General features: G+C 44.3%; 1 protein-coding gene across 1 annotated transcript; it reads right to left on the reverse strand.

Moving 5' to 3' along the window:
• Positions 1 to 408: 408 nt before the first annotated feature.
• On the reverse strand, positions 409 to 11,300 carry LOC125553243 (E3 ubiquitin-protein ligase listerin). The gene is made up of 14 exons (XM_048717048.1): positions 10,973 to 11,300; positions 10,756 to 10,818; positions 10,593 to 10,670; positions 10,030 to 10,121; positions 9,544 to 9,646; positions 8,543 to 8,695; positions 6,993 to 7,648; positions 6,407 to 6,893; positions 5,150 to 5,637; positions 4,171 to 4,969; positions 3,020 to 3,710; positions 1,880 to 2,916; positions 1,283 to 1,753; positions 409 to 1,143 (listed from the first exon to the last, which is right to left on the reverse strand). The coding sequence occupies exons 1-14, from the start codon at positions 11,150 to 11,152 to the stop codon at positions 685 to 687; spliced, it is 5,757 nt and encodes a 1,918-aa protein (XP_048573005.1). The 5' UTR covers positions 11,153 to 11,300; the 3' UTR covers positions 409 to 684.
• Positions 11,301 to 23,999: the final 12,699 nt, after the last annotated feature.

Consider the following 23,999-nt stretch of genomic DNA (forward strand, 5'->3'; position numbering starts at 1 on the left):
TGCTTTTCGGTACTTCAGTTGTACGTAGTTGTAAGCATTCGATGACATTCAAATCCTGATCTGTTTGATTTTGTATGTAGAGGACGACTACTTGAGCTGCTTAGAGAAGTACACGCCTGAATACCCCTGAGAGAGGAGTCATAGCTCAACGCCGTCTAGCAGGAAGAAACCAACCAAAGACATAAAGGGCAAGAATGCAGATGCAATGTGCCAGAAGCCAATAATGGGTGGAGTTAATTGACTTCAAATGAAGAAGAAAAGGAAGAGGAAGAGGAAGAGAAGATGAGCATAGTGAGACCAAATTCAAATTATAATGGGCAAGTTCCTCACTGGTAGAGAAAGAAAACATTTCATGAATGTTATTGCAAACACATGTAATAATCTGATCAAGAATGAATGCAAAAGCAATTTCTTTGCTAAGATAGATTAGATAGAAAGAAGATATATTACATGCATCAACAAGCTACAGAAGGAGGTGCACAAAATGTATCTGCATGTATGTAACCTAGCCAGCTACAAGGATCAGTACCCTACTGCGTTCCAAAATTCCTCTCTTGTTGGGCTCACACAAAACTTGTCATACATCCCCAGCTAACACAACACAAACAAACTTGACGTATAACTCAACACAACATGAATCATGTGAACAAGCAAGAACGGATTTGCTTCTGTAGGCTAACAAAACTAGAAGGGAGTCTGGCACAGCGGGCATGTGGACTTGTTGGAGGTGGAGAACCACTTGTAGAGGCAGGCGCCGTGGAACTTGTGCTTGCACGTCTTGCACGCCAGCCGCGGGAGCCCGTGGTTGCTCGTGTGCAGGATGCTGTAGCAGATGGGGCACTCCTCCACCCCCTCAAACTCCTTGTCGAAGTTGCTCTTCCAGGTCCGGATCGCCTCGGCAACAGCACCGTTCTGGTTGCGCACAAACGACGTCAGCGACAGCAGCCATTTCCTGCACTTGACCTCGCTGATGCCCAGGCTTCTCGTGCATTCAACCTCCACGTGCCGCAGAGGGTAACAGCTCGGAAGCCGTATCACAAGATCAATCCCTGTTTCTTCCTTCTTGTACGTAGCAATGATCTCATACGCCGACCGATTCACGCTCACCGAGAATGTCTCATCAGCGTAAACAGACTCCTTGACCTTTTTGCAATTAATATACTTTATTAGTTAGTTTAACCACCAGGCAGACAGACAACTATATAATAATATGGAGTACAACGTAATTCGTTCATGGTCAATAACAAGGTGAAAAAAAACCCTGGTAAAATGAATGGCATACCTGACAAAACTCGTCTAGTAGAAGCGGAGGACTGCACCATACTCTAGTCAAGGACTCGATGGATGATGACAGTGAACGATCTCTCAAGCCAGTAAACCATGTGCGCACATACGAAGGCAGCAGTCTAATCATCATCCCGTACAATGACCCCGCCAGTGAGGCCATCTCCAAAACCCCAACAGGCCAAAGGGATTCCACATATGGCAGCAGTGAGCATGTTACGATGGCACCCTTGGAAGCCTCTGCGGCAGCTTTTGCTTCAGGCACCAGTTCAGCATCTTTCTTCTTCCCGCTGGCGCTAGCTCCACCACCACTCCCACTCCTTAATGGGATATGCTGGAAAATGCAATCCAATATGCACGGACTAATCTTATCTTGTACATATGATAACAGCAATGCCCTGCTAGTGGATGATAACGGCAGTCGCTGAAGGTGTGATAACAGTAATGCCCAGGCAACAAACACATTAACCTATACACAGCGAGTCAAAACACACAAAAAAAAACTAATATTAGCACATGGATGTATGAACCAAAAGATATATATGGCTGAACTAATAATAATACAGCAGAAATGCAAGTATATTAATTATTATACCCTGTCTCGTGCAATCAGATCTGTTTTGGCAAGTTCAGAAGTAGGTATCTCAATCAAGGCCGAGAGTTCATCCCTGAGGCATAGGGCCTTCTCTGAATCTGGTGTCGACTCAATACTTTGTTGATCCATGTCAGACTCCTGAGGGTTTTCTCCATTGACTAGTGAAACTTCACATAGGGGCTCAGACATAAGTAGAGAGTAAGCTGCAAACTGTAGGTGGGATATTGGCTCCGAGGAGAACAGAATTGAATATAGCCCACTGACTGAATCCTTGCTTAGTCCCCACAGTTTCATGGACTCCAGTGCACATCCTCTAATCTGTGGTGAAGCACCGATGATGAATGATGCCACTAGTTCCCAAAAATGCAGATAAACCACACGGCCGGAAGCTACGATGGATGAAGCCTCTTCACTACAAGATCCCGCAATTGCCTCTGAAACACCAGAAGCCAAGAACAAACGAAGGACATTCTCCATCATCTTATCATTACTCTCTGCATACTCCCCTGATCTAATAAGCTGCAGAGTTTGGGATTCATGGAGACTGCCAACATGGTTGAGGCAACACAATGTAACCAGAGCAGATTCAGCAAAAGTAAATGTTAGCTCCTCTGGAGCGCAAGCTATCAGTTTAAGCTTCTCCAAAATATCCTCAGCGGATGTCCGGTTTATTACAGCATCATTCACGCCATCTGTCATTTCTTCAACAAGTAAAACAGACGATTCAATCCACTTTCGTAGAATACGGAACACAAAGCACCAATCGTCTTCACCAAGTTTTGTACAGCAATAACCAACCATAACCGCTGTTAGCTTCACTCCCAAAAGTTCAGCAGTTTTCGACAGGCTAGTTCCACTAGAGGACAATGATGGATCTGCGCTAGCATAGAAAGCCCGGTACCTCGAAAACAGAGTAAGCAGTAATGATGTTTCTGCATCGCTGATCTCACGTTCAAACATAACTACCAGTTTCGCTGTTCCTCCAGTTATCTCCAACGGGAAGCAAGATAACACCACTTGCATCCAATCCTCAATATCTGCCAAAGTAACAGATGATATATTTATTATCTGACTGTAAAAGCATACGGAGTATTATTTATATACACTAGTACAATTTGGAAGGATTATAGTGTAGCCTACCTTGTTGAGTTACTTCCCTTGTGCTCAATGACAGACAAGAGATGGCTTCATTAAGCCAACTCAATATGCTTTCTCCCACCAAATCAGTGCACGAAGAAGCTTCACCCGACTTCATTTTTTCTGTCAAGGGCTTGATGATTGTACTCATGACGAAGGGAAGAGTCCTTAAACATTTTCTATTCACTGTTGAACTGACAAAAAGACTACCCAGTAGCTTTTCAAAAAGTACAACTGCATCGGATTCTCTCCAAATACATTCCTTTGAGTAAGTAGTAAATAACAAAGCCACAAGAGCACGGAGAAAACGATCTTGAATTTTGTCAATCTCACTGTCAGACAGATGCCAAACATTGAACAGTGCCCAGTTACTACTCTCGTGCATCAGGGCCCCTTCTAGCAACGTATCAAGCAAAAAGGGCATGATGCTGACCTCAAGACACGAGTCAGTTTTCATGTACTGAACTAGAGAAGGTAAGAATGTGCTAAATGCACTTCCCCCTTTCCACTTCCAGGTGCAGATCATCTCAGCAGCAACCCATGCTCTGGAGAAGGAAGAAACATGTGAAGTAACATCAATCGATGATGATGTGGTACAATGCTGATTTCTTGGAATCCCTAGAATCACTTCGCCAAAGCTAAGGTTTAGGACAAGCTTGTCAACAAAAGCAACGAACCGCTGATGTTTCAGTTCCTGCATCAAAAGAAATCGTCCATATTAGGCGCATTTAGTTATTTCCACTGTATTCAATAGTAACAACTCAGGTATTTGAAACTAAATAACCAACTTAAGCTTGCCTAGAATTTTGTCAAGGAAAAAAATAAATATACTTCCATTATGAAAAGAAAAAAATTCAAGTTTTAATGTATATTCCGCTTCAGAATATTTAACCTATGTATACATTCCTTTGGTCAAATTTTAGGACTTCATTTTTTATTTTCTAAACACTTTGCAAATTAATCAAGAAAGGAAAAGATAATGAAGCTAAGCCTCATCCTGTCATTCTTCAAACAAGCAATATTCAAATGAGAGAGAGAGAGAGAACTATGCTATTATATCGTAGAGAGAACTGGAGCACGTCTTGTTAGTGTGCAAATAATAGAAGCATGCACTGGTTTTGGTGGGGTGGGAGTAAAAAGAAACAGATTCTTACAGTTTCTTCTGTAGCAAGCGGTTCAGATTGGATCTTCACTGATGCATGGCCATTCTGTAAAGAAGGCTTCACCCAGAGTGGCCAATTTTCTCCCTCGGATAACAAGATGCCAAAAAAACTTTGCACCTTTATGTGGTCAAGACAGATGAGTCTCAACATGTCCACCACCCACTCAGAACATAAGGCTGCTGTCCTATCAATACGCAAGTCACTTGTATCAAATACAGCATACCTGACAGACTGTGCTAGAATATTAGCTAGTCTATTCAAAGTGTCTGAATGAAGGTCATTCCAAAAGGATGGGATTAAGCTTTGGCGGAAAGCATGTATATGTTCTGCAAGGTTAGCCTTCAAATGCACTGTACCACCCAAATGATCATCTGAGCTGTTGCACATCGAAGTCTCAACATCAATTTCTTCCTTGTGACCTTCCAAATCATTCTCTTCTACAAGAGTTAAAGCCATGCTGCATTCCCATTCGATGGTAAACAAAGCCGCCAGAATATGAGAGAAAACCGAATCTTCCTCGTGTATCCTTAGCGCAAACAAGCTACGCTCAAAAACTTGAAAAGCGAACTGAGCCATCTCAAAGTTTGCCAACAAGGACTGTTCTCCTAGAAGCTTCAAATGCTCGTGTTCCGCTGGCAACAACAGAAGATGTGTAGACCTTGTCCATTCAAAAGTTGATGGGATGAGTACCGATGCCAAAGACTTCAAGATGGATTCACGAATTTTGCAAACAGCCTCAGCAGAAAGAAAACAAACTTGATCATCTTGACTGGAGCCACCAAGTGCAGCACTACAATTTCACATATTATAAAACTGAAGTCAAGCCCACATCAACCACATATTTTGTGGAACATCACCAACATGGCAACTAGAGTAAACCAAATTATCAACAGTTTCTGTCGCTGAGTTATCAAAATGAATTATAACTTTTGACTAAAAGAACGGACATAATAAAGTTAGAAGCACATACCATAGAAAATGTACATGAGAATCTGTAGCGGGCAGATCACAGAAGACAGATACTGCAACAGAATCCAATAGATCATGTCGCCAATGTTCTGGTAGGGAACCACTTCTCTGCAAATTTCCCAGCTTTCCCCCAGCAATTCTTTCTCTGACTTTTTGAAGTATAAGCGTCAGCAGTTCAAATTGGTCATTACTGTGTGAGATTTTATCATCAACTGATCGCTTTTGTTTAGCTATAATATATTTGATGATCAAACACCACTGGTCAGAAAAGCAGTCTTCTTGAATTAAAGAAAGCACTAAATCAATCTTTGAGCTGCAGGTGATATCCTTCCCATCCAAGCACCAAGGGACAAAGTCGGAATTGAATACATTCAAATAAGGCTCAACATATGATTTATCATCATTTTTCTCAGAATATTTCAAGAACAGGTGGACAGGCCCGAATATTTCAACCAAATTTAGAAGGAGTTTAACAAGACTTGGGGAGTCCTGCATCAAAGCAAAAAAAACTTGAATTAAGTAAACTTGCCAAGTACTTTGCATATCAACACAATATATCATTAATTTTGTAACACATTTTTGCTGCAGTATATATCAATATTAGCATGATATAAGTTGAGGAAACAAACAGATATGACGAAGCTGGTAACAAACTTCTACCTACGAAAAATAATTAACTTCAAAGATGTGGAGGACAATCAAAAGCATTGGTGGCCACTCAAGACCGTGACTGCCTACTTGTTCCACATGTAACGTTATAGCTCAACAAAATCAAGAATACACACTGCTGTAGGCCACAATGAAGTACCCATGCATCTGGATTTATCATCTAACAGAGAACATTTGCACCATTTCTAGCAAAATGCAACACTTGGTGAAAAGAGACCCTGTACTTAATCGACAGCAAGTCATTTACCCAATGGTCAGGAAGTGTTACAAAGATTTTATATTTTTACAAATAAATATACATGCTCGGTTGCATTAATCAGTGTGCAGTGTGAAACTTCTATGGACAGTTTCATGTGTCCGTGCGCCCGTACCTGTGTGTGTGTCATAGACCTCAACCCATGCCAAACTATTACAACTGATCAAGATCAAGAATTCACATTGCTGCAACTAAGTACCCTATATCTAGATTTATGATATACGGAAAACATTTGCATGCAAGACACCATTTCTAGAAAAATAGTATAACGCTTAATGGAAGAGGCCCTTTACTCAATTCAGAGCAAGTAATGGATTCAGTGCCTTAGCTTACCATTGACTTGATGGCTGGCAGAGAATGTATAACCAGTGGTCTTGCTAAGTTTTCCAGCGGCCATGTCCTACGGTTCTGTACAGCGAGTAGATCCAAAGAACAAAAGAAAGAAGCAAGTTGGTCTACATGATCCTGAAATTTTGATAGCTTCTCCCCTTGGTGAACTATGTCCAAATAGACCCTCAACAGAGACTCACAAGCAACTTCCAACAAATGACTTTCTGCAACTGAAATCTCATCCAGTATTTCGACGATACATTTCCCCAAGTCCTGATAATAGTAAATTGGAAGGCGCACGTTCTGCACCAACAATGACTTATGAGATAGCTGGTGATCATCAGTAGTTGCTTCTTCAGACAACAAACCTGGAATTGTGTCCAGGTTTTTGGATAACGATAGTTGAAGGTAATCATGCCAGACAATTTTAACTAGCACATTCTTTATAAGCCTGTTGTGAATATTATCTGAAGAATCTCCTACAGAATTTCTGAGATGAAAAAGGGAAAGCTAATTAATGCAGAAACAGGAGAAGTTGCAAACAAATGAAATCAAACTTAATAAACCAGTGAAAGTTTTAAAAGGATACCTTGGTACTTTCTTAAGAAGCCACAAAAAGCTCTGTTTGAAGGCAGTGAAGAAAGCCAAACTGTCAGCAGCTGATAACTGCCTCTGGTTTCTACCAGCCCAAAGATTTTGTAAGAACTCAATAGCAAATTTCTCTGTAGCAACTTCTGATGGTATAACATCCAAAAACTGAACAATTAGAGGGTATGAGGCCTGTTTAGACCCATAGCAACCATTTTGTAGGAAGTGCCAAAACCGATTGAGGACAACCTTGTGAATGTTGCAATATGACCAAGCCTCTGGAAACTTTCTAGAAAAAACAAGAATAGTGTCCCACATAGCAGAGTGGCACAATGGGTCCTTCTCACTGAAGGCGCCAAGTATTGTGGACGACAGTATCTTCATGGCTTCTTCGTTGAAAACATGAGGAACATACTTGATATAACTTGTAAGCAGAGTATATGTAGCTGACCGTATAGCGGCACTTTTTGACTTCAGAAAATCGATAAAATATTTATGCATAGTAAGTGCGGCTTCAGCAGAAGACAATGTGGCAGATCGAACTTTTAAATGACTCTTGCTTTCGGTATTTGCACTTTCACCGCCATTACTTTTTAATTTTACTCCTAGTAAAATGTCGATAAGAGTTGCCATTGCTAACAGTGACGATGATATTACCTAACACAAGGAGACAGAAAAGTGGATGGCGGGTATTAGAAGCACAGTAGGAATTTGGAGATAGAACACCATAAGTGGAAGACCATAATTATATCCAGCAGCGAAACATATTGAAAGCTCCATTTCATAAGAAAATAGAGGCTCAGTCAGGCTCAAGGCATAGCTTTTCCTTTCCCCTGCTGCACGCCACTCGTGGTGGCAATGGAGAGGAGGATGCGCAGGCAGTAGTGTAGCATTTCTACATACATACAGATTCATAGTAATAACAGGAAGCAGCGGTATGAAGGGCGCATCTGATGCTAAAATAACAGGAGCATCAGCAAAACAACAAATTGATGGCCTAATTGACTACCCAAAACGAATTGCAACAGATCTAAGCACCACTTCGGAAAGCACAAAGAACACACAGAGATCTATCTACAACTCCCGATTTGAACCACCACTTAATGCCCAGCCCCTATCCGCACAACAAGGCTTACGTGTTGGGAAATCAGTAGCGGCAGCCTGCAATGCAGCAAGACAGGGCGGACTCTATCCACTGCTCATGCTCCCGCCTAGTGCTATTTTACCCTCTTAGCAGCAGCCTCTCTCCCTGATTTTTCCCATTTTATAAATCAAAGACAATTGCACACCCCATAGTCAAAAAGTATGAGCCTCAAAGTCCAAATTCAGAAACGTTGAAACAGAATACTTAATCTTCAGTATAAATGATAGCCTTACTGCCCAAAGAAAGCTGGGAGATTAATCAATCTGGTATAGAAAATTGTAGAAATGATCAATTTCCATTGCAGCAGGAAATTCTTTAAAACAGGTTGCATGCAGAACAAAAACAGGTTAAAACATGAAGATAACTGATCACAGAATTGCACATCGGGTTAAGGCCATAAAGCATACCCGATGATGCATATCTTCTAATTCATCTGTCGGTGTAACCTTGTCAGATAAAGCTTGTGTTGTTAGCTTCAGATTCTCATTCAGGTACACAAACGTCTCCTTCACACACAGCATTAAAGCATCCAACCTTCTGTCCGATTGTGGGAATGCTGCCTACAAATAGAGTAGAAAAATGTTAGAAAGTCATATATGAGCATGGGTACAGGTGCACACAATACCCTGTTGAGGCATCCAGATGCCTTCAAAGATTGTGCTATTCATGCATACAGTGCACTAAAATAGGTGAACCTACAAAAATTCATCCAAAAATATAACCAATTGTGGCCTGCACAAAACAAATCATGAGCTAACTGAAGAGTATTTCAGTTTAAAGGTGACTAACTCTTGTTTTTTTGTGTGCAGGCCACAGCAGGTCTTAATTTCAAGAATGAGAAAGCATTACTTATTTATGCTTCGACAGGTCAGTGTAGCAAAACCAACATAACGTGTTACTCCAGAGCAAATAGAACTAAACAAATAACCAAGCCTGTTTGGTCCAAAAGCAACATCTACTAGCTAATTAAGTTTAACAGTAACAGTAATCTATGCCAATCAGGCTAAACATCCAGCATGTTTTCTATGCTTAGATATTTGAGCTTTGGCATTACTGGAAAAAATCTGAGCCTCCCCAAACATATTGAGGATGTGCCATACAGGCACCGTGTTAAGTGATATGCTACAACCAATAAGAAAATTATATGAACTGGCTAAGCCTCCATGCCCAGGCAAAGTTTGAATATGAGCCTAAATTAATGCTACTGCATCAAGGGCGAATATTTGGTAGTTGATTGACACGAAATTCATTCATGAATTTTGTTTTTAGTTCTTCCAAGCCAGTGGGTTTAAGTTTACTGCAGAAAGGCATCGCAGCTGAAAAATGAATGTAAAATCCAGATGGAACAATGACTTAGAGCCAATATCATCAATCAGATAAAGGGAAGATCATCCATCATATGCAGCACCTCGAATGAACGACGAGCAGCCTGTGCAACCTCAGCAGCAGGGTCAAACTGAGAAAACCACCAAGGACCCATCAGGGACTTGAGATGCGGAGCTAGACCCTTCCTGAAACAGTCAGTTCAAACATCCATAAACATTGAAGATTGAAAGAATTTGCTCCATTTCAAGATATTTTGTCAGTTTTGAGTAAACACACATGCATATTTAAGTAAGTGATCATATTCTTTATATATGCTGGCCCAAATATTACCCTCGAGTAACATCTCAAGCACAAGTAACAAGAGAGCAGAGTTGGATAAATCTTAGCATGGACTTGTATATGTCGAGTATGCAGAAACAAATCTTTAGTCAAGTTTACGGAAACAGAGCATGATGCCTTTAATAACTGGAGCAATTAAAAGCCACGTCATGGTAAAGAAAGGAAAAGGCAGTAGAGCACAGAGCACTTGCATATCATCAATAATTCCAAAGAAAGGAGATGGTCGTACTTGACTGCGGTGACTAGGCTAGACATGGTATCGTTAGTAGCACGACGAACGTCTCTGTTATAGTCAAGCAGCAGCCTCTTGTACTCAAAGGCCTATAAAATAAAATGGAGAAGGTAGATTGATTACTGTAGGCGCTGCACATTTTCTGGAAGAGGCATAAGCATGACATGAAATAGATGCAGTATCATCACTACATGGAAGGAGCAAAATACTCGGAAAGAAAAAAAAAACATCCTGTACCAAACAAACACTCACTTGACAGTAAACTGTGCATTTCATCCCTGTATCCAATTAGTAAGTGTACCAGGAAGAACAGAAAATGAATCACAAAGGAAGATACTGATGCTAGTCTACAGCTATATATGTTTTACTACATGAATGAATTGTGTGAAAGAATTAGCATTATTAGATGTTGCGGAAACAAGACTAGCTTGGCAATTGGCATATTCTTCTAACGGATAGAAATAATATCATTGCCGATGTTTCTGCTAAGGAAGACAGAATGAATCAGTCCTAGAATGAATTAACGCTGGAGCGAGGAGCAAGGGAAATAGGGCAAGTACCCATTGAGGAACAATTTGCACAACTTGGTCGGTAGGTTGCTCTGCAAAGAGCACGGAGAGCGTAGATAATGCCTTGAGCTGCATTGAATTGAAGAGAAGAGTCAAGTTGCTGCTTATGATACAATGAACGATTTAGGGGGGCAGAAGCAGGAGGGAGGGGGACCTTGGTGGTGGGATCTTTTCGGCCGAGCCTCCGGAGGTGCTGCAGCACTTGGGCGTCGACATCCTGTTGGCATGACGATGCGAAACAAACAAGTAAGATAAGGCCCTAATTAATCGAGCTCCAGAGCGAGCGAATCAATCGAAACCCTAGCCTGGCCAGAATGGTGATACGGCGGAACTGGGTAGGGTTTACAGGAGGAGAGGAGAGGGGGGCGTACGGGGGGCAGGCGGGCTGGGGCGTCGGGGTCGTCGGAGGGGAGCAGGTGCAGGGCGGCGGGGTCGACGCGGGAGGCGCCGTGGTAGCCGCCGAATCCGACGGCGGGGACGGCGCCCTGCGCGTCGGGCAGCAGCGACGCCGCCAGGCCGCTGCTGGACGCCCGGCCCTTGCTCTTCCCCATCCTTCTCCTTCTTCTGTGTGTCGCCGGCCGCCGGCCTCCGCCCGCCGCCCGCCGCCCGCCGCCGGAGTATAGGAGGAGTAGCGCCGACGCGAGAGAGGGGAAGGAGCAGAGGAGGAGGAGGGCTTATTTGGTAAAAGGAAAAAAACTTGGGTGGAGTCGGCCAAGTCTTGTTTGCCGACTTGCAAAACTTCTTGATATGTTTGGTAACTTGGTGGCCCTGTTCTTCATTCGTTGGATTAAGGGTCAGTTTGGATGGTGTCCACGTACAATCATGCCTGGCCTCGAGCCTGCCTGAAGTGTGTCTGGATGGTGTTTGGTTGTTGCCTTGAAAAATTGAGTGCTAGTCTGGCCTGTTGATGGAACAACTTGATTAGCCTGGAGTATAAACCAGGCATCCTACTTAGCCTGGACCAGGCACTGGAAGAGGGACGCCTGGGTGTGCCTGCTGCCGTGCCCGGTAATATTATACTTTTTCTTTTGCGTACAAGTGATGGGATGGGCTTCTTTTATGTACTGATCATACTGCTAAGTAGCAGCACTTTCAGGATGCAGGCCAAAAGCATCCGTGCGAGGCTAGCCTGGCCAGGCGAATTTTTCCAACAATCCAGGCTGGATTCAGGCAGGGGTCCTCTTCAGGCATAGTGTCCAGGCTTTGAACCAAACTGCCCCTAAGAGCCTGTTCGGCAATCCACCGCTCCGAGAAATACGAGAATCTGCGAAACATCTCTTTCTTCCCTCCGTGTTTTCAATTGAAGTTCAGACCGCTTCGGAGCGGAGTCGTGCGGAGTGGCGAGACTCCAAACAGGCACTAAATCGCTTCTCTCCAGCAGGCAGCAGGCTGCTGTGGTTCGTTGTTTTTATTTTGATTTTGTATGCACATTGGCTAGATTTTAATTATGTTCTTTAGGGAGTCGTGTTTTTTTTTCGTATATCGTGCTAAGATGCCACTAGAGATTTTTTTGGCTTGAAAGAAGAGTGAAGTTGTTTGATGTGGTTGCGATGTCCTTATATATTTCAGCCTCGGTGTCAGCTGATGGTCTTTGAGCCCCTTAGGAGCAAAGGAGGGCTTGTGTGGTAAAGAAAAAAAACTTAGGGTGGAGTCGGCTAAGTCTTGTAAAACTTCTTGATATGGTTGCCGTTGGTAACCACACTTGGTAGCCCCGTTCTTCGTTCGTGGGATCAAGTTTTTCTCTCGAGCAGCTTGTTTGTTTTATACTCCGTACTTTTTTTATTTTATATGCACATTGGCTATATTTCAATTAATGTTCTTGTCGTGTGTGTTTTTTCGTATATCGTGCTAAGATGTTGTGCTGCCAGAGACGGTTTTTTGATCGAGAGAAAAGTGGAGTTGTTTGGTGCGTGCTATGGTGTCTTTGTATATTTGGCTTTGGTGTCAGCTGGTTGTCTTTGAGCCCCTTTGTAGCAAAGCTGGCCAACCAGGTTGTGCCTGACAGGCCGTCCCGCGAGCACGCCGGCGCGGCACGTCATGAGACAGGCCTTGCACAAAGCTAATCATGTCGTGTCAGGCACGCAACATGCTGGGTCGTGTTTGGACTGCTAGGTTGAGCACACGGGCTGGCTTAGCACTATTATCTTTTTTTATGTATGGCCTATAATTATTAGCCCAGTAGGTTAAATTGACCCAATAAACAGCCCAACAGGCCGAATACCACGTGGGCCTTTGTGCCTGGTGTGTCGGCGAGCCGGCCCGATTAGTATAGGGGTCGTGTCTGGGCCTGAGGAAGCAGCACGTAGGCCGGCATGACACGGCCTATATACTAAACATTCCTGTCGTGCCATGCACGCTTACGGCGGGCCGGTCCGGCCCATTTGGCCATCTTTATAGCTCTTATTCCATGCCAAAACGGTGAAATTATCGTTACAACATTCATATTGGTCAGCCCACAAACCTATTACTAGCATTGTATGTTTTCCGCTCACTCCGCTTCTATCTTATAAAAAGTTGATTATCTTTTTATTTCATAAATATCATTAAATAAAATTCTCATGCTTATTTAAATATTTCAAAAGATATTCATAAATCTGAAATAAAGTTAAGAAATTTTTACAAAGGTCTAAACTTTAAAAATGTTTATACATTTTAAAATTATTCATGAATTTTTAAAAAATCAGAGATTTTAATACATGTTCATATTTTTTCAATAAATGTTATGAATTAAAATGTGCAAAATTAGTAAAGTGAATAATAATAATAATAATAATAATCCGTACATGCAATGCACGTTGATATGAGGCAGGAAATTAATTGCACATTAATATTAGGCAAAAAAAATTGCATGTTAATATTATGTTGGATATCAATTATGTGTTAATATTAATTGCACGTTAAACTTGTTGAGCGCTTGACATTGAAGCAATATAGATCGTTGGATTGACGTTGGCTGAGATTTGTTAGATCTGTTCCTCTGGGTCTTTTTATATCGTTGGATTGACGTTGGCTGAGATTCATATCGGTGTGTGTGTCTATATATATATACATATACATATATATATATATATATATATATATATATATATATATATATATATACTACTATTAAACAATCAAACTAATTCTTTCTTAAACCCACTCCGCAGATGTACTCAGACTAATTACCACCATCAGATTACCTCCACTAAATAAAATCTAATGGTTACAGTTAGTTTAATCCCGAGCTATGTGTGCAATTAGCAATTTAGTAGGACTGAACGCACTCCGGCCGCGGAGAAATATTCCACACGCGTCCACGTACAACGCTTCGTCAACGCAAAAGGGCTCTCCATATCGCAACTACAACGCCGCCTCCATGAGTCGGGGGAGAACCCTAGCTAGCCGCCACTCCTTCCCTCCCCTACCTCCTCCCCGTCTCGCCGCCGTCGCCGGAGTGCGCCCCGGGGCGAAGCTAGGGCCAACGCCTCCATGCGTCTCGGGGGAGAACCCTAGCCGCCACTCCTTCCCTCCCCTACCTCCTCCCCGTCTCGCCGCCGCCGCCGGAGTGCGCCCCGGGGCGAAGCTAGGGCCAGCGCCTTCATGCGTCTCGGGGGAGAACCCTAGCCACCACCCCTTCCCTCCCCTATCTCCTCCCTGTCTCGCGGCCGCCGCCGGAGGGCGCGCCGGGGCGAAGCTAGGGCCAGCCCCAAGGAGGGAGACAACGGGGCACCTGGTTCCTGTCGGCTTGGCGCGGGTGCGTGGCGAATGCTTGGTGCAGCAGCGCTGCGACACCGACTGCGTTCCGTAGGAGCATGCCCGCGAGTTGCTGGCTTGCTGCCTGGCTTAACGGTGATGCGGGCAGGGCACCATGGTGAGATCTGCGTGCGGGCTCTCTCCACTCCTCATGCATCCGCCATGTCGGCCCAAGCAGACAACAAAGTTCAGCCCTGGCCAACAAGCTGTTCGTCACACAGCCATGGTAATATAGTGACGCTTCCTCTCTTCAATAAACATTTTTTTTCAGTTCATCGAATTTCCAAGGAGTCATTTGCATTCCCAATTGTAATATGTGGGAGAAGGAATTGAAGAACAATTCATCAGCTAATCTCTGTGAATTTCATATTATATGACGGCAGATGCATCGATTTTTAGATAAAAGTGAGAACTAATCCAACTTAAAGATGCAAATTACAAGATAGCAAGACATGTACTACTTGATGTAGATATGGACAGTATTATAGGATGGACAATGCAAATCAATTGTTGGACTTGCGCGTCCAAGCGATATAGGATTTCCCACAAAAAAATTGACTGGAATAAACTTTTGGCTCGCTGGACTTTTGAGACCTAACTTACGAATTTATAGTTTGGTAAAATAGAAGGAATGAACTTTTTCTATACTACTATTAAACAATCAAACTAATTCTTTCTTAAACCCACTCCGCAGATGTACCCAGACTAATTACCACCGTCAGATTAGCTCCACTAAATAAAATCTAATGGTTACAGTTAGTTTAATCCCGAGCTATGTGTGCAATTAGCAATTTAGTAGGACTGAACGCACTCCACCCATGGAGGAATATTTCACACGCGTCCACGTACAACGCTTCATCAACGCAAAAGGGGTCTCCATATCGCAACTACAACGCCGCCTCCATGAGTCGGGGGAGAACCCTAGCTAGCCGCCACTCCTTCCCTCCCCTACCTCCTCCCCGTCTCGTTGCCATCGCCGGAGTGCGCCCCAGGGCAAAGCTAGGGCAAGCGCCTCCATGCGTCTCGGGGGAGAACCCTAGCCGCCACTCCTTCCCTCCCCTACCTCCTCCCCGTCTCGCCGCCGCCGCCGCCGCCGGAGTGCGCCCCGAGGCGAAGCTAGGGCCAGCGCCTCCATGCGTCTCAGGGGAGAACCCTAGCCACCACCCCTTCCCTCCCCTATCTCCTTCCTGTCTCGCGGCCGCCGCCGGGGCGAAGCTAGGGCCAGCCCCAAGGAGGGAGACGACGGGGCACCTGGTTCCTGTCGGCTTGGCGCGGGTGCGTGGCGAATGCTTGGTGCAGCAGCGCTGCGACACCGACTGCGTTCAGTAGGAGCATCGCCCGCAAGTTGCTGGCTTTCTGCCTGGCTTAACGGTGATGCGGCCAGGGCACCATGGTGAGATCTGCGTGCGGGCTCTCTCCACTCCTCATGCATCCGCCATGTCGGCCCAAGCAGAAAACAAAGTTCAGCCCTGGCCAACAAGCTGTTCGTCACACACCCATGGTAATATAGTGACGCTTCCTCTCTTCAATAAACATTTTTTTTAGTTCATCGAATTTCCAAGGAGTCATTTGCATTCCCAATTGTAATATGTGGGAGAAGGAATTGAAGAACAATACATCAGCTAATCTCTGTGAATTTCATATTATATGACGGCAGATGCATCGATTTTTAGATAAAAGTGAGAACTAATCCAACTTAAAGATGCAAATTACAAGATAGCAAGACATGTACTACTTGATGTAGATATGGACAGTATTATAGGATGGACAATGCAAATCAATTGCTAGACTTGCGCGTCCAAGCAATATAGGATTTCCTACAAAAAAATTGACTGGAATAAACTTTTGGCTCGCTGGACTTTTGCACTAGTAGAAAAAGGGTCAAACGTGAAGCACATTAGTGTCGGTTTGAATTTGAACCGGCACTAATGTGTACATTAGTGCCGGTTCCAACGGCTAGCCGGGCCGCTCTCATTAGTACTGGTTCGTGGCGAACCTTTAGCACCGGTTCGTGGCACGAACCGGTACTAAAGTGAGTGGTGGCAGGATGTTGTCAGTCTGGGGCCCCTCCAGCACCTTTAGTACCGGGTCGTATCACGAACTGGTACTAAAGGTCGTCCTACATAGACCCTTCGTCCACCCGAGCTCGCTCTGTTCTTCCCCTTTCCCCTCTCCTCTCTATTCTTTTCCCTCTTCCTCTCAAGCTCATCACACATTTTGCCCAGAATTTGTCAAGATTTGAAGGTCCCCATCCATTCAAATGATCACAAAAGTTAGCAACTTTTTTCTTTTCATCTCTCATTGCTAGATTAGCTCGTGCAATGCTTTATATAGTGATTGATTTTTGAGTTTAGTAATTTGGGAGGAATTATATATATGTGCTAGTATTTGATTTATATGCAATTTGAGGTCAAAAATAACACTTAGTTTGCATATGTAGGTGTGGTTTACTTAGTACCTTCTAAATCTCCGTCGTAACCACCGTCGATCGCTCGCAACGTCCCATCGCCGGCACCACCTTGTGGTGAGCCTCTTGTTCATGAAGTTTTATATAAAAAATTGATGTTTGTGTGATTTGGATATATAGTTACTCGTATAATTATCTTACCCATACGTTGTTTGTTATACATAGTGCCATGGTTTTGATATCCGTCCCCGTCGGCCCTCGTCTGGGTTATGATTCGGATGTGGTAAATTCTCTTTTAAAACTATTCATTACATTTCGTGTTTATGACAAATTATGCCCATCAAGTTGACATAGATATTTCTATGTAGGAAGTAGTTGAACCGGAAATTCCAACCGACCCTATTTTCGAGAGGTTAAATTTAGTTGAAAGAGAAAACGAGGATTTGAAGGAAAAATTGAAAAGAATTGAGGGGGAGAAGATGGAATTGGAGTTGCATGTTGCCGATGTCATCGATGATCACAAGATTAAGATGGAGAAAATGCGCTTGAAGATTAGAAATATTAGAAAATATGCCATTCATAGTGAGGCTTGGTATCATTATGCTGTTGGATCAATTGTTACCTTAGTTGTGATCTTGATCGCATTTGTTGTTGCATTTAAATTCTTTAGCTAGAGAGTTATTTGTTTGTTGCATTTAAGTGTTGTATGATATTTATGTATGAACTTTATGTATTGTATTAATTTGATGTTTTCGGTGCTGTGTATTGAAGATGAGCCGGCAATGGATGTACGATGACCGATGCTCTCCCAAGTTCGTTAATGGCGTGCGTACTTTTCTGCTTGCGGCTGAGGCAAACAAGCGAGTGGATGATTTTATGCCTTGTCCATGTGCTGGCTGTAAGAATGGTCACAATTACTCTACGTCAAGAACCATTCACGTCCACATGTTTGAGTCCGGTTTCATGCCCCACTATAATGTTTGGACCAAGCATGGAGAAAGAGGGGTTATGATGGAAGACAATTAAGAAGAAGAGGACGACGACAGCTATCCTGGCCATGGGTTCCCCGAATACGATGATACAACAATGAGGGAAGAAGCTGAGCCGGTAATGCGGGAAGAAGCCGAGCCGGAAATGCGGGAAGAAGCTGAAGAAGAGGCATCGGATGAGCCCGTTGATGATCTAGGTCGGGCCATTGCCGATACAAAGAGAAACTGCGCAAGTGATTTGGAGAAGAAGAAGTTGCAGCGCATGTTAGAGGATCACAAAAAATTGTTGTACCCGAATTGCGTAGGTGACAAGAAAAAGCTGGGCACCACACTGGAATTGCTGCAATGGAAGGCAGAGAATGGTGTATCTGACAAGGGATTTGGAAAGTTGCTGGTAATGATAAAGGATATGCTTCCAAAGGACAACGAATTGCCCGAGAGTACGTACGAAGCAAAGAAGGCTGTCTGCCCTCTAGGGTTAGTGGTGCAGAAGATACATGCATGCCCTAATGATTGCATCCTCTACCGCGGTGAGTACGAGGATTTGAACGCTTGCCCAGTATGCGGTGCATTGCGCTATAAGATCAGCCGCGATGACCCTGGTGATGTCGAGGGCGAGCGCCCTAGGAAGAAGATTCCTGCCAAGGTGATGTGGTATGCTCCTATAATACCACAGTTGAAACGTTTGTTCCAAAACAAAGAGCATGCCAAGGCGATGCGATGGCACAGAGAAGACCGTAAGAAAGACGGAAAGTTGAGAGTACCCGCTGACGGGTCGTAGTGGAGAAAAATCGAAAGAAAGTACGGGAAGGAGTTTGTAGATGACGCAAGGAACATATGGTTTGGTCTAAGCGCAGATGGCATTAATCCTTTTGGGGAGCAGAGCAGCAACCATAGCACCTGGCCTGTGACTCTATGTTTGTATAACCTTCCTCCTTGGTTGTGCATGAAGCGGAAGTTCATTATGATGCCAGTGCTCATCCAAGGCCCTAAGCAACCCGGCAACGACATTGATGTGTACCTAAGGCCATTAGTTGAAGAACTCTTACAACTATGGAATGGAACAGGTGTATGTGTGTGGGATGAGCACATGGGGGAAGAATTTGACCTAAAGGCGTTGCTTTTCGTGACCATCAATGATTGGCCTGCTCTCAGTAACCTTTCAGGACAGACAAACAAGGGATACCGCGCATGCACGCACTGTTTGGACGATACTGACAGTATATATTTGGCTAATTGTAAGAAGAATGTGTACCTAGGACATCATCGATTTCTTCCGAGCAGGCATCCCGTAAGAAAGAAAGGCAAGCATTTCAAAGGTGAGGCGGATCACCGGACAAAGCCTCACCAACGTACTGGTGCTGATGTACATGATATGGTCAAGGATTTGAAGGTGGTCTTTGGAAAGGGTCCTGGTGGACAACCTGTTCCGAATGACGCTGACGGACGCGCACCCATGTGGAAGAAGAAATCTATATTTTGGGACCTGCCCTATTGGAAAGACCTAGAGGTCCGCTCCGCAATCGATGTGATGCACGTGACGAAGAATCTTTGTGTGACCCTGCTTGGCTTCTTGGGCGTGTATGGGAAGACAAAAGATACACCTGAGGCACGGGAGGACCAGCAACGTATGCACGGAAAAGACGGCATACATCAGGGTCATGCAAGCTACGCTCTTACCAAAGAAGAGAAGGAAATCTTCTTTGAATGCCTGCTCAGTATTAAGGTACCGTCTGGCTTCTCGTCGAATATAAAGGGAATAATAAACATGGCAGAGAAAAAGTTCCAGAACCTAAAGTCTCATGACTGCCACGTGATTATGACGCAACTGCTTCCGGTTGCATTGAAGGGGCTTCTACCGGAAAATGTTCGATTAGCCATTGTGAAGCTATGTGCATTTCTCAATGCAATCTCTCAGAAGGTAATCGATCCAGAAATCATACCAAGGTTAGAGAATGATTTGGTGCAATGTCTTGTCAGTTTCGAGTTGGTGTTCCCACCATCCTTCTTCAACATCATGACGCACGTCCTAGTTCACCTATGCGAAGAGATTAACGTTTTGGGTCCTGTATTTCTACACAATATGTTCCCCTTTGAGAGGTTCATGGGAGTCTTAAAGAAATATGTTCATAACCGTGCTAGGCCAGAAGGAAGCATCTCCAAGGGCCATGAAAATGAGGAGGTCATTGAGTTTTGTATTGACTTTATTCCTGACCTTAAGCCGATTGGTGTTCCTGAATCGCGACATAAGGGCAGACTGGATGGAAAAGGCACGCTAGGAGGGGAACAAATAATATGTATGGACGGACATTCTCTCACTGAAGCACACTACACAGTTCTACAGAATTCCGCCTTGGTGGCTCTGTATATGGATGAACACAAGAATTTGCTACGCTCCAAACACCTGGAGCGGTCTGATGACTGGATTACACGTGAACAAACCAGGAGTTTCGCCAGCTGGTTGCAGACACGTACCATGCATGACACCTCTATTGAAGATGACCTGTACTTGCTGTCCCAGTTACCATCACTAGTAGAAAACAGGGCTTTGGTCCAGGCTGGGGTCAGCCCATTAGTCCCGGTTCTGTCTAGAACCGGGACCAATGTGGGCATTGGTCCCGGTTCATGAGCCCAGGGGGCCGGCCGGGCCACGTGGGCCATTGGTCCCGGTTCATCTGGACCTTTTGGTCCCGGTTGGTGGGATGAACCGGGACCAATGGGCCTCGCTCCTGGCCAACCATTGGTCCCGGTTGGTGGCTTGAACCGGGACCAAAGACTCCCCTTTAGTCCCGGCTCATGTCACCAACCGGGACCAATGAGGTGCCTATATATACCCCTCGCTCGCGAGTAGAGCACCCCAGTGCTCTGTTTTTCTCTGGCCGAGGGGGAGAGGGCTTTGTGGTGCTCTAGCTCACCTCCTATGCACATGAGGTGTTCGATGGAATGCCCGAGCCACACTACTTAAGCTTTCTCCTCTCGAAGCTCAACCTCCAAGCTCCATTTTCCTCGAGATTTGTCTAGATTTAGCGGTCCGTCACGCCCCGTCCCCGTCTTCACCACCGTCGATCACCCGCGCCGATCTCATCACCTACACCACCGTGGTGAGCCTCTTGTTCTTATCTTCTTTCTGAAATGAAAAATATTCTTACTTGTATGTTTAGATAGATACTTGTATCATTTTCTTACATTTATTATTGCATCTTATATAGTGCGACGGTTTTGGTATCCGCCCCCGTCGGCCTCGTCCTGTCTATGATTCGGATGTGGTATGTATATTATCTTTATAACTATTGGTTCATTTATTGTTTATGAAAATTATGCCGACCAACGTGACATAGATTTTATTTATCTAGGATGTATGTGAATCGGAAATGCCAACCGACCCTATTGTCGAGAGGTTAAATTTAGTTGAAGAAGAAAACAATTTGTTGAAGGAAAAAATAAAAAAAATTGAGGAGGAGAAGATGATATTGGAGTTGCATGTTGCGGATGTCGTCGATGATCACAAGATCAAGATGGATGCAATGCGCTTGAAGATTAGAAAGATTAGAAAATATGCCATTCATACCGAGGCTTGGTATCATTATGCCGTTGGATCAATTGTTACCTTGGTTGCGATTATGATCGCATTTGTTTTCGCATTGAAATGTTTTACATAGTTTCAATGTATGGTTTAATTAATTAGATGCTCTGGAGAGCTATATGTTGTTAGATGAGAACTATGTATGCACTTTGGTTTTAATGTGATGATGAACTTCTATTAATTTGGACACTTAATTATATATAATGCACGTAGATGAACCGGCAATGGATGTACGGTGACAGACACACCCGCGAGTACATTAAGGGCGTGCACGAGTTTCTCGATGCGGCTGAGGCAAACAAGCAGAATGGCTTTATGTGTTGTCCATGCACTGAATGTGGGAATACGAGGTCTTACTCTAACCGGAAAATCCTTCACTCCCACCTACTTTACAATGGTTTCATGCCACACTATAATGTTTGGACGAGGCACGGAGAAATAGGGGTTATGATGGAAGACGGCGAAGAAGAAGACTACGATGACAACTATGTGCCCCCTGAATATGGTGATGCTGCAACGGGGGGAGCTGGTGAAGATCAAGAGGAAGCAGACGATGTGCCCAATGATGCTGCAACGGGTGAAGCTGCTGAAGATCAAGAGGAACCAGACGATGTGCCCGATGATGATGATCTCCGCCGGGTCATTGTCGATGCAAGGACGCAATGCATTAGTCAAAAGGAGAAGCTGAAGTTCGATCGCATGTTAGAGGATCACAAAAAAGGGTTATACCCCAATTGCGAAGATGGCAACACAAAGCTCGGTACCGTACTAGAATTGCTGCAGTGGAAGGCAGAGAATGCTGTGGCTGACAAAGGATTTGAGAAGCTACTGAAAATATTGAAGAAGAAGCTTCTAAAGGATAACGAATTGCCCGACAGTACATACGCAACAAAGAATGTCGTATGCCCTCTAGGATTAGACGTGGAGAAGATACATGCATTCCCTAATGACTGCATCCTCTACCGTGGTGCATAGAAGGATCTGAACGCATGCCCGGTATGCGGTGCATTGCGGTATAAGATCAGACGAGATGACCCTGGTGATGTTGACGGAGAGCCCCCCCAAGAAGAGGGTTCCTGCGAAGGTGATGTGGTATGCTCCTATAATACCACGGTTGAAACGTCTGTTCAAAAATGAAGAGCATTCCAAGTTGATGCGATGGCACAGTGAGAACCGAAAGAAAGATGGGAAGTTGAGAGCACCCGCTGACGGGTCGCAGTGGAGAAAAATCGAGAGAAAGTACTGGGATGAGTTTGCAAAGGACCCAAGGAATGTATGGTTTGCTTTAAGCGCAGATGGCATTAATCCTTTCGGGGAGCAGAGCAGCAATCACAGCACCTGGCCCATGACTCTATGTATGTATAACCTTCCTCCTTGGATGTGCATGAAGCGGAAGTTCATTATGATGCCAGTTCTCATCCAAGGCCCTAAGCAACCCGGCAACGAAATTGATGTGCACCTAAGGCCATTAGTTGAAGAACTTTTACAGCTGTGGAATGAAAACGGTGTATGTACGTGGGATGAGCACAGACAGGAGGAATTTAACCTTAAGGCGTTGCTGTTCGTGACCATCAACGGTTGGCCCGCTCTCAGTAACCTTTCAGGATAGACAAACAAAGGATACCACGCATGCACGCACTGTTTAGATGACACTGAAAGTATATACCTGGACAAATGCAGGAAGAATGTGTACCTGGGCCATCGTCGATTTCTTCCGACCAACCATCAATGTCGAAAGAAAGGCAAGCATTTCAAAGGCGAGGCAGATCACCGGAAGAAGCCCGCCATGCGCACCGGTGATCACGTGCTTGCTATGGTCAATGATTTACACTACGTAATCTTTGGAAAGGGTCCCGGTGGACTAGCTATTCCGAATGACGCTGAGGGACATGCACCCATGTGGAAGAAGAAATCTATATTTTGGGACCTACCCTACTAGAAAGACCTAGAGGTCCGCTCCTCAATCAACGTGATGCACGTGACGAAGAACCTTTGCGTGAACCTGCTAGGCTTCTTGGGCGTGTATGGGAAGACAAAAGATACACCTGAGGCACGGGAGGACCTGCAACGTTTGCACGAAAAAGAAGGCATGCCTCCGAAGCAGTATAAAGGTCCTGCCAGCTACGCTCTTACGAAAGAAGAGAAAGAAATCTTCTTTGAATGCCTGCTCAGTATGAAGGTCACGACTGGCTTCTTGTCGAATATAAAGGGAATAATAAATATGCCAGAGAAAAAGTTTCAGAACCTAAAGTCTCATGACTGCCACATGATTATGATGCAACTGCTTCCGGTTGCATTGAGGGGGCTTCTACCGGAAAACGTCCGATTAGCCATTGTGAAGGTATGTGCATTCCTCAATGCAATCTCTCAGAAGGTGATCAATCCAGAAATCGTACCAAGGCTAAGGAGTGATGTGGCGCAATGTCTTGTCAGTTTCGAGCTGGTGTTCCCACCATCCTTCTTCAATATCATGACGCACGTCCTAGTTCATCTAGTCGACGAGATTGTCATCCTGGGGCCCGTATTTCTACACAATATGTTCCCCTTTGAGAGGTTCATGGGAGTCCTAAAGAAATATGTCCGTAATCGCGCTAGGCCAGAAGGAAGCATCTCCATGGGCCATCAAACAGAGGATGTTATCGGGTTTTGTGTTGACTTCATTCCTAGCCTTAACAAGATAGGTC

The sequence above is a fragment of the Triticum urartu genome, chromosome 4 (genome assembly GCF_003073215.2).
Source record: "Triticum urartu cultivar G1812 chromosome 4, Tu2.1, whole genome shotgun sequence".
Taxonomy (NCBI): domain Eukaryota; kingdom Viridiplantae; phylum Streptophyta; class Magnoliopsida; order Poales; family Poaceae; genus Triticum; species Triticum urartu.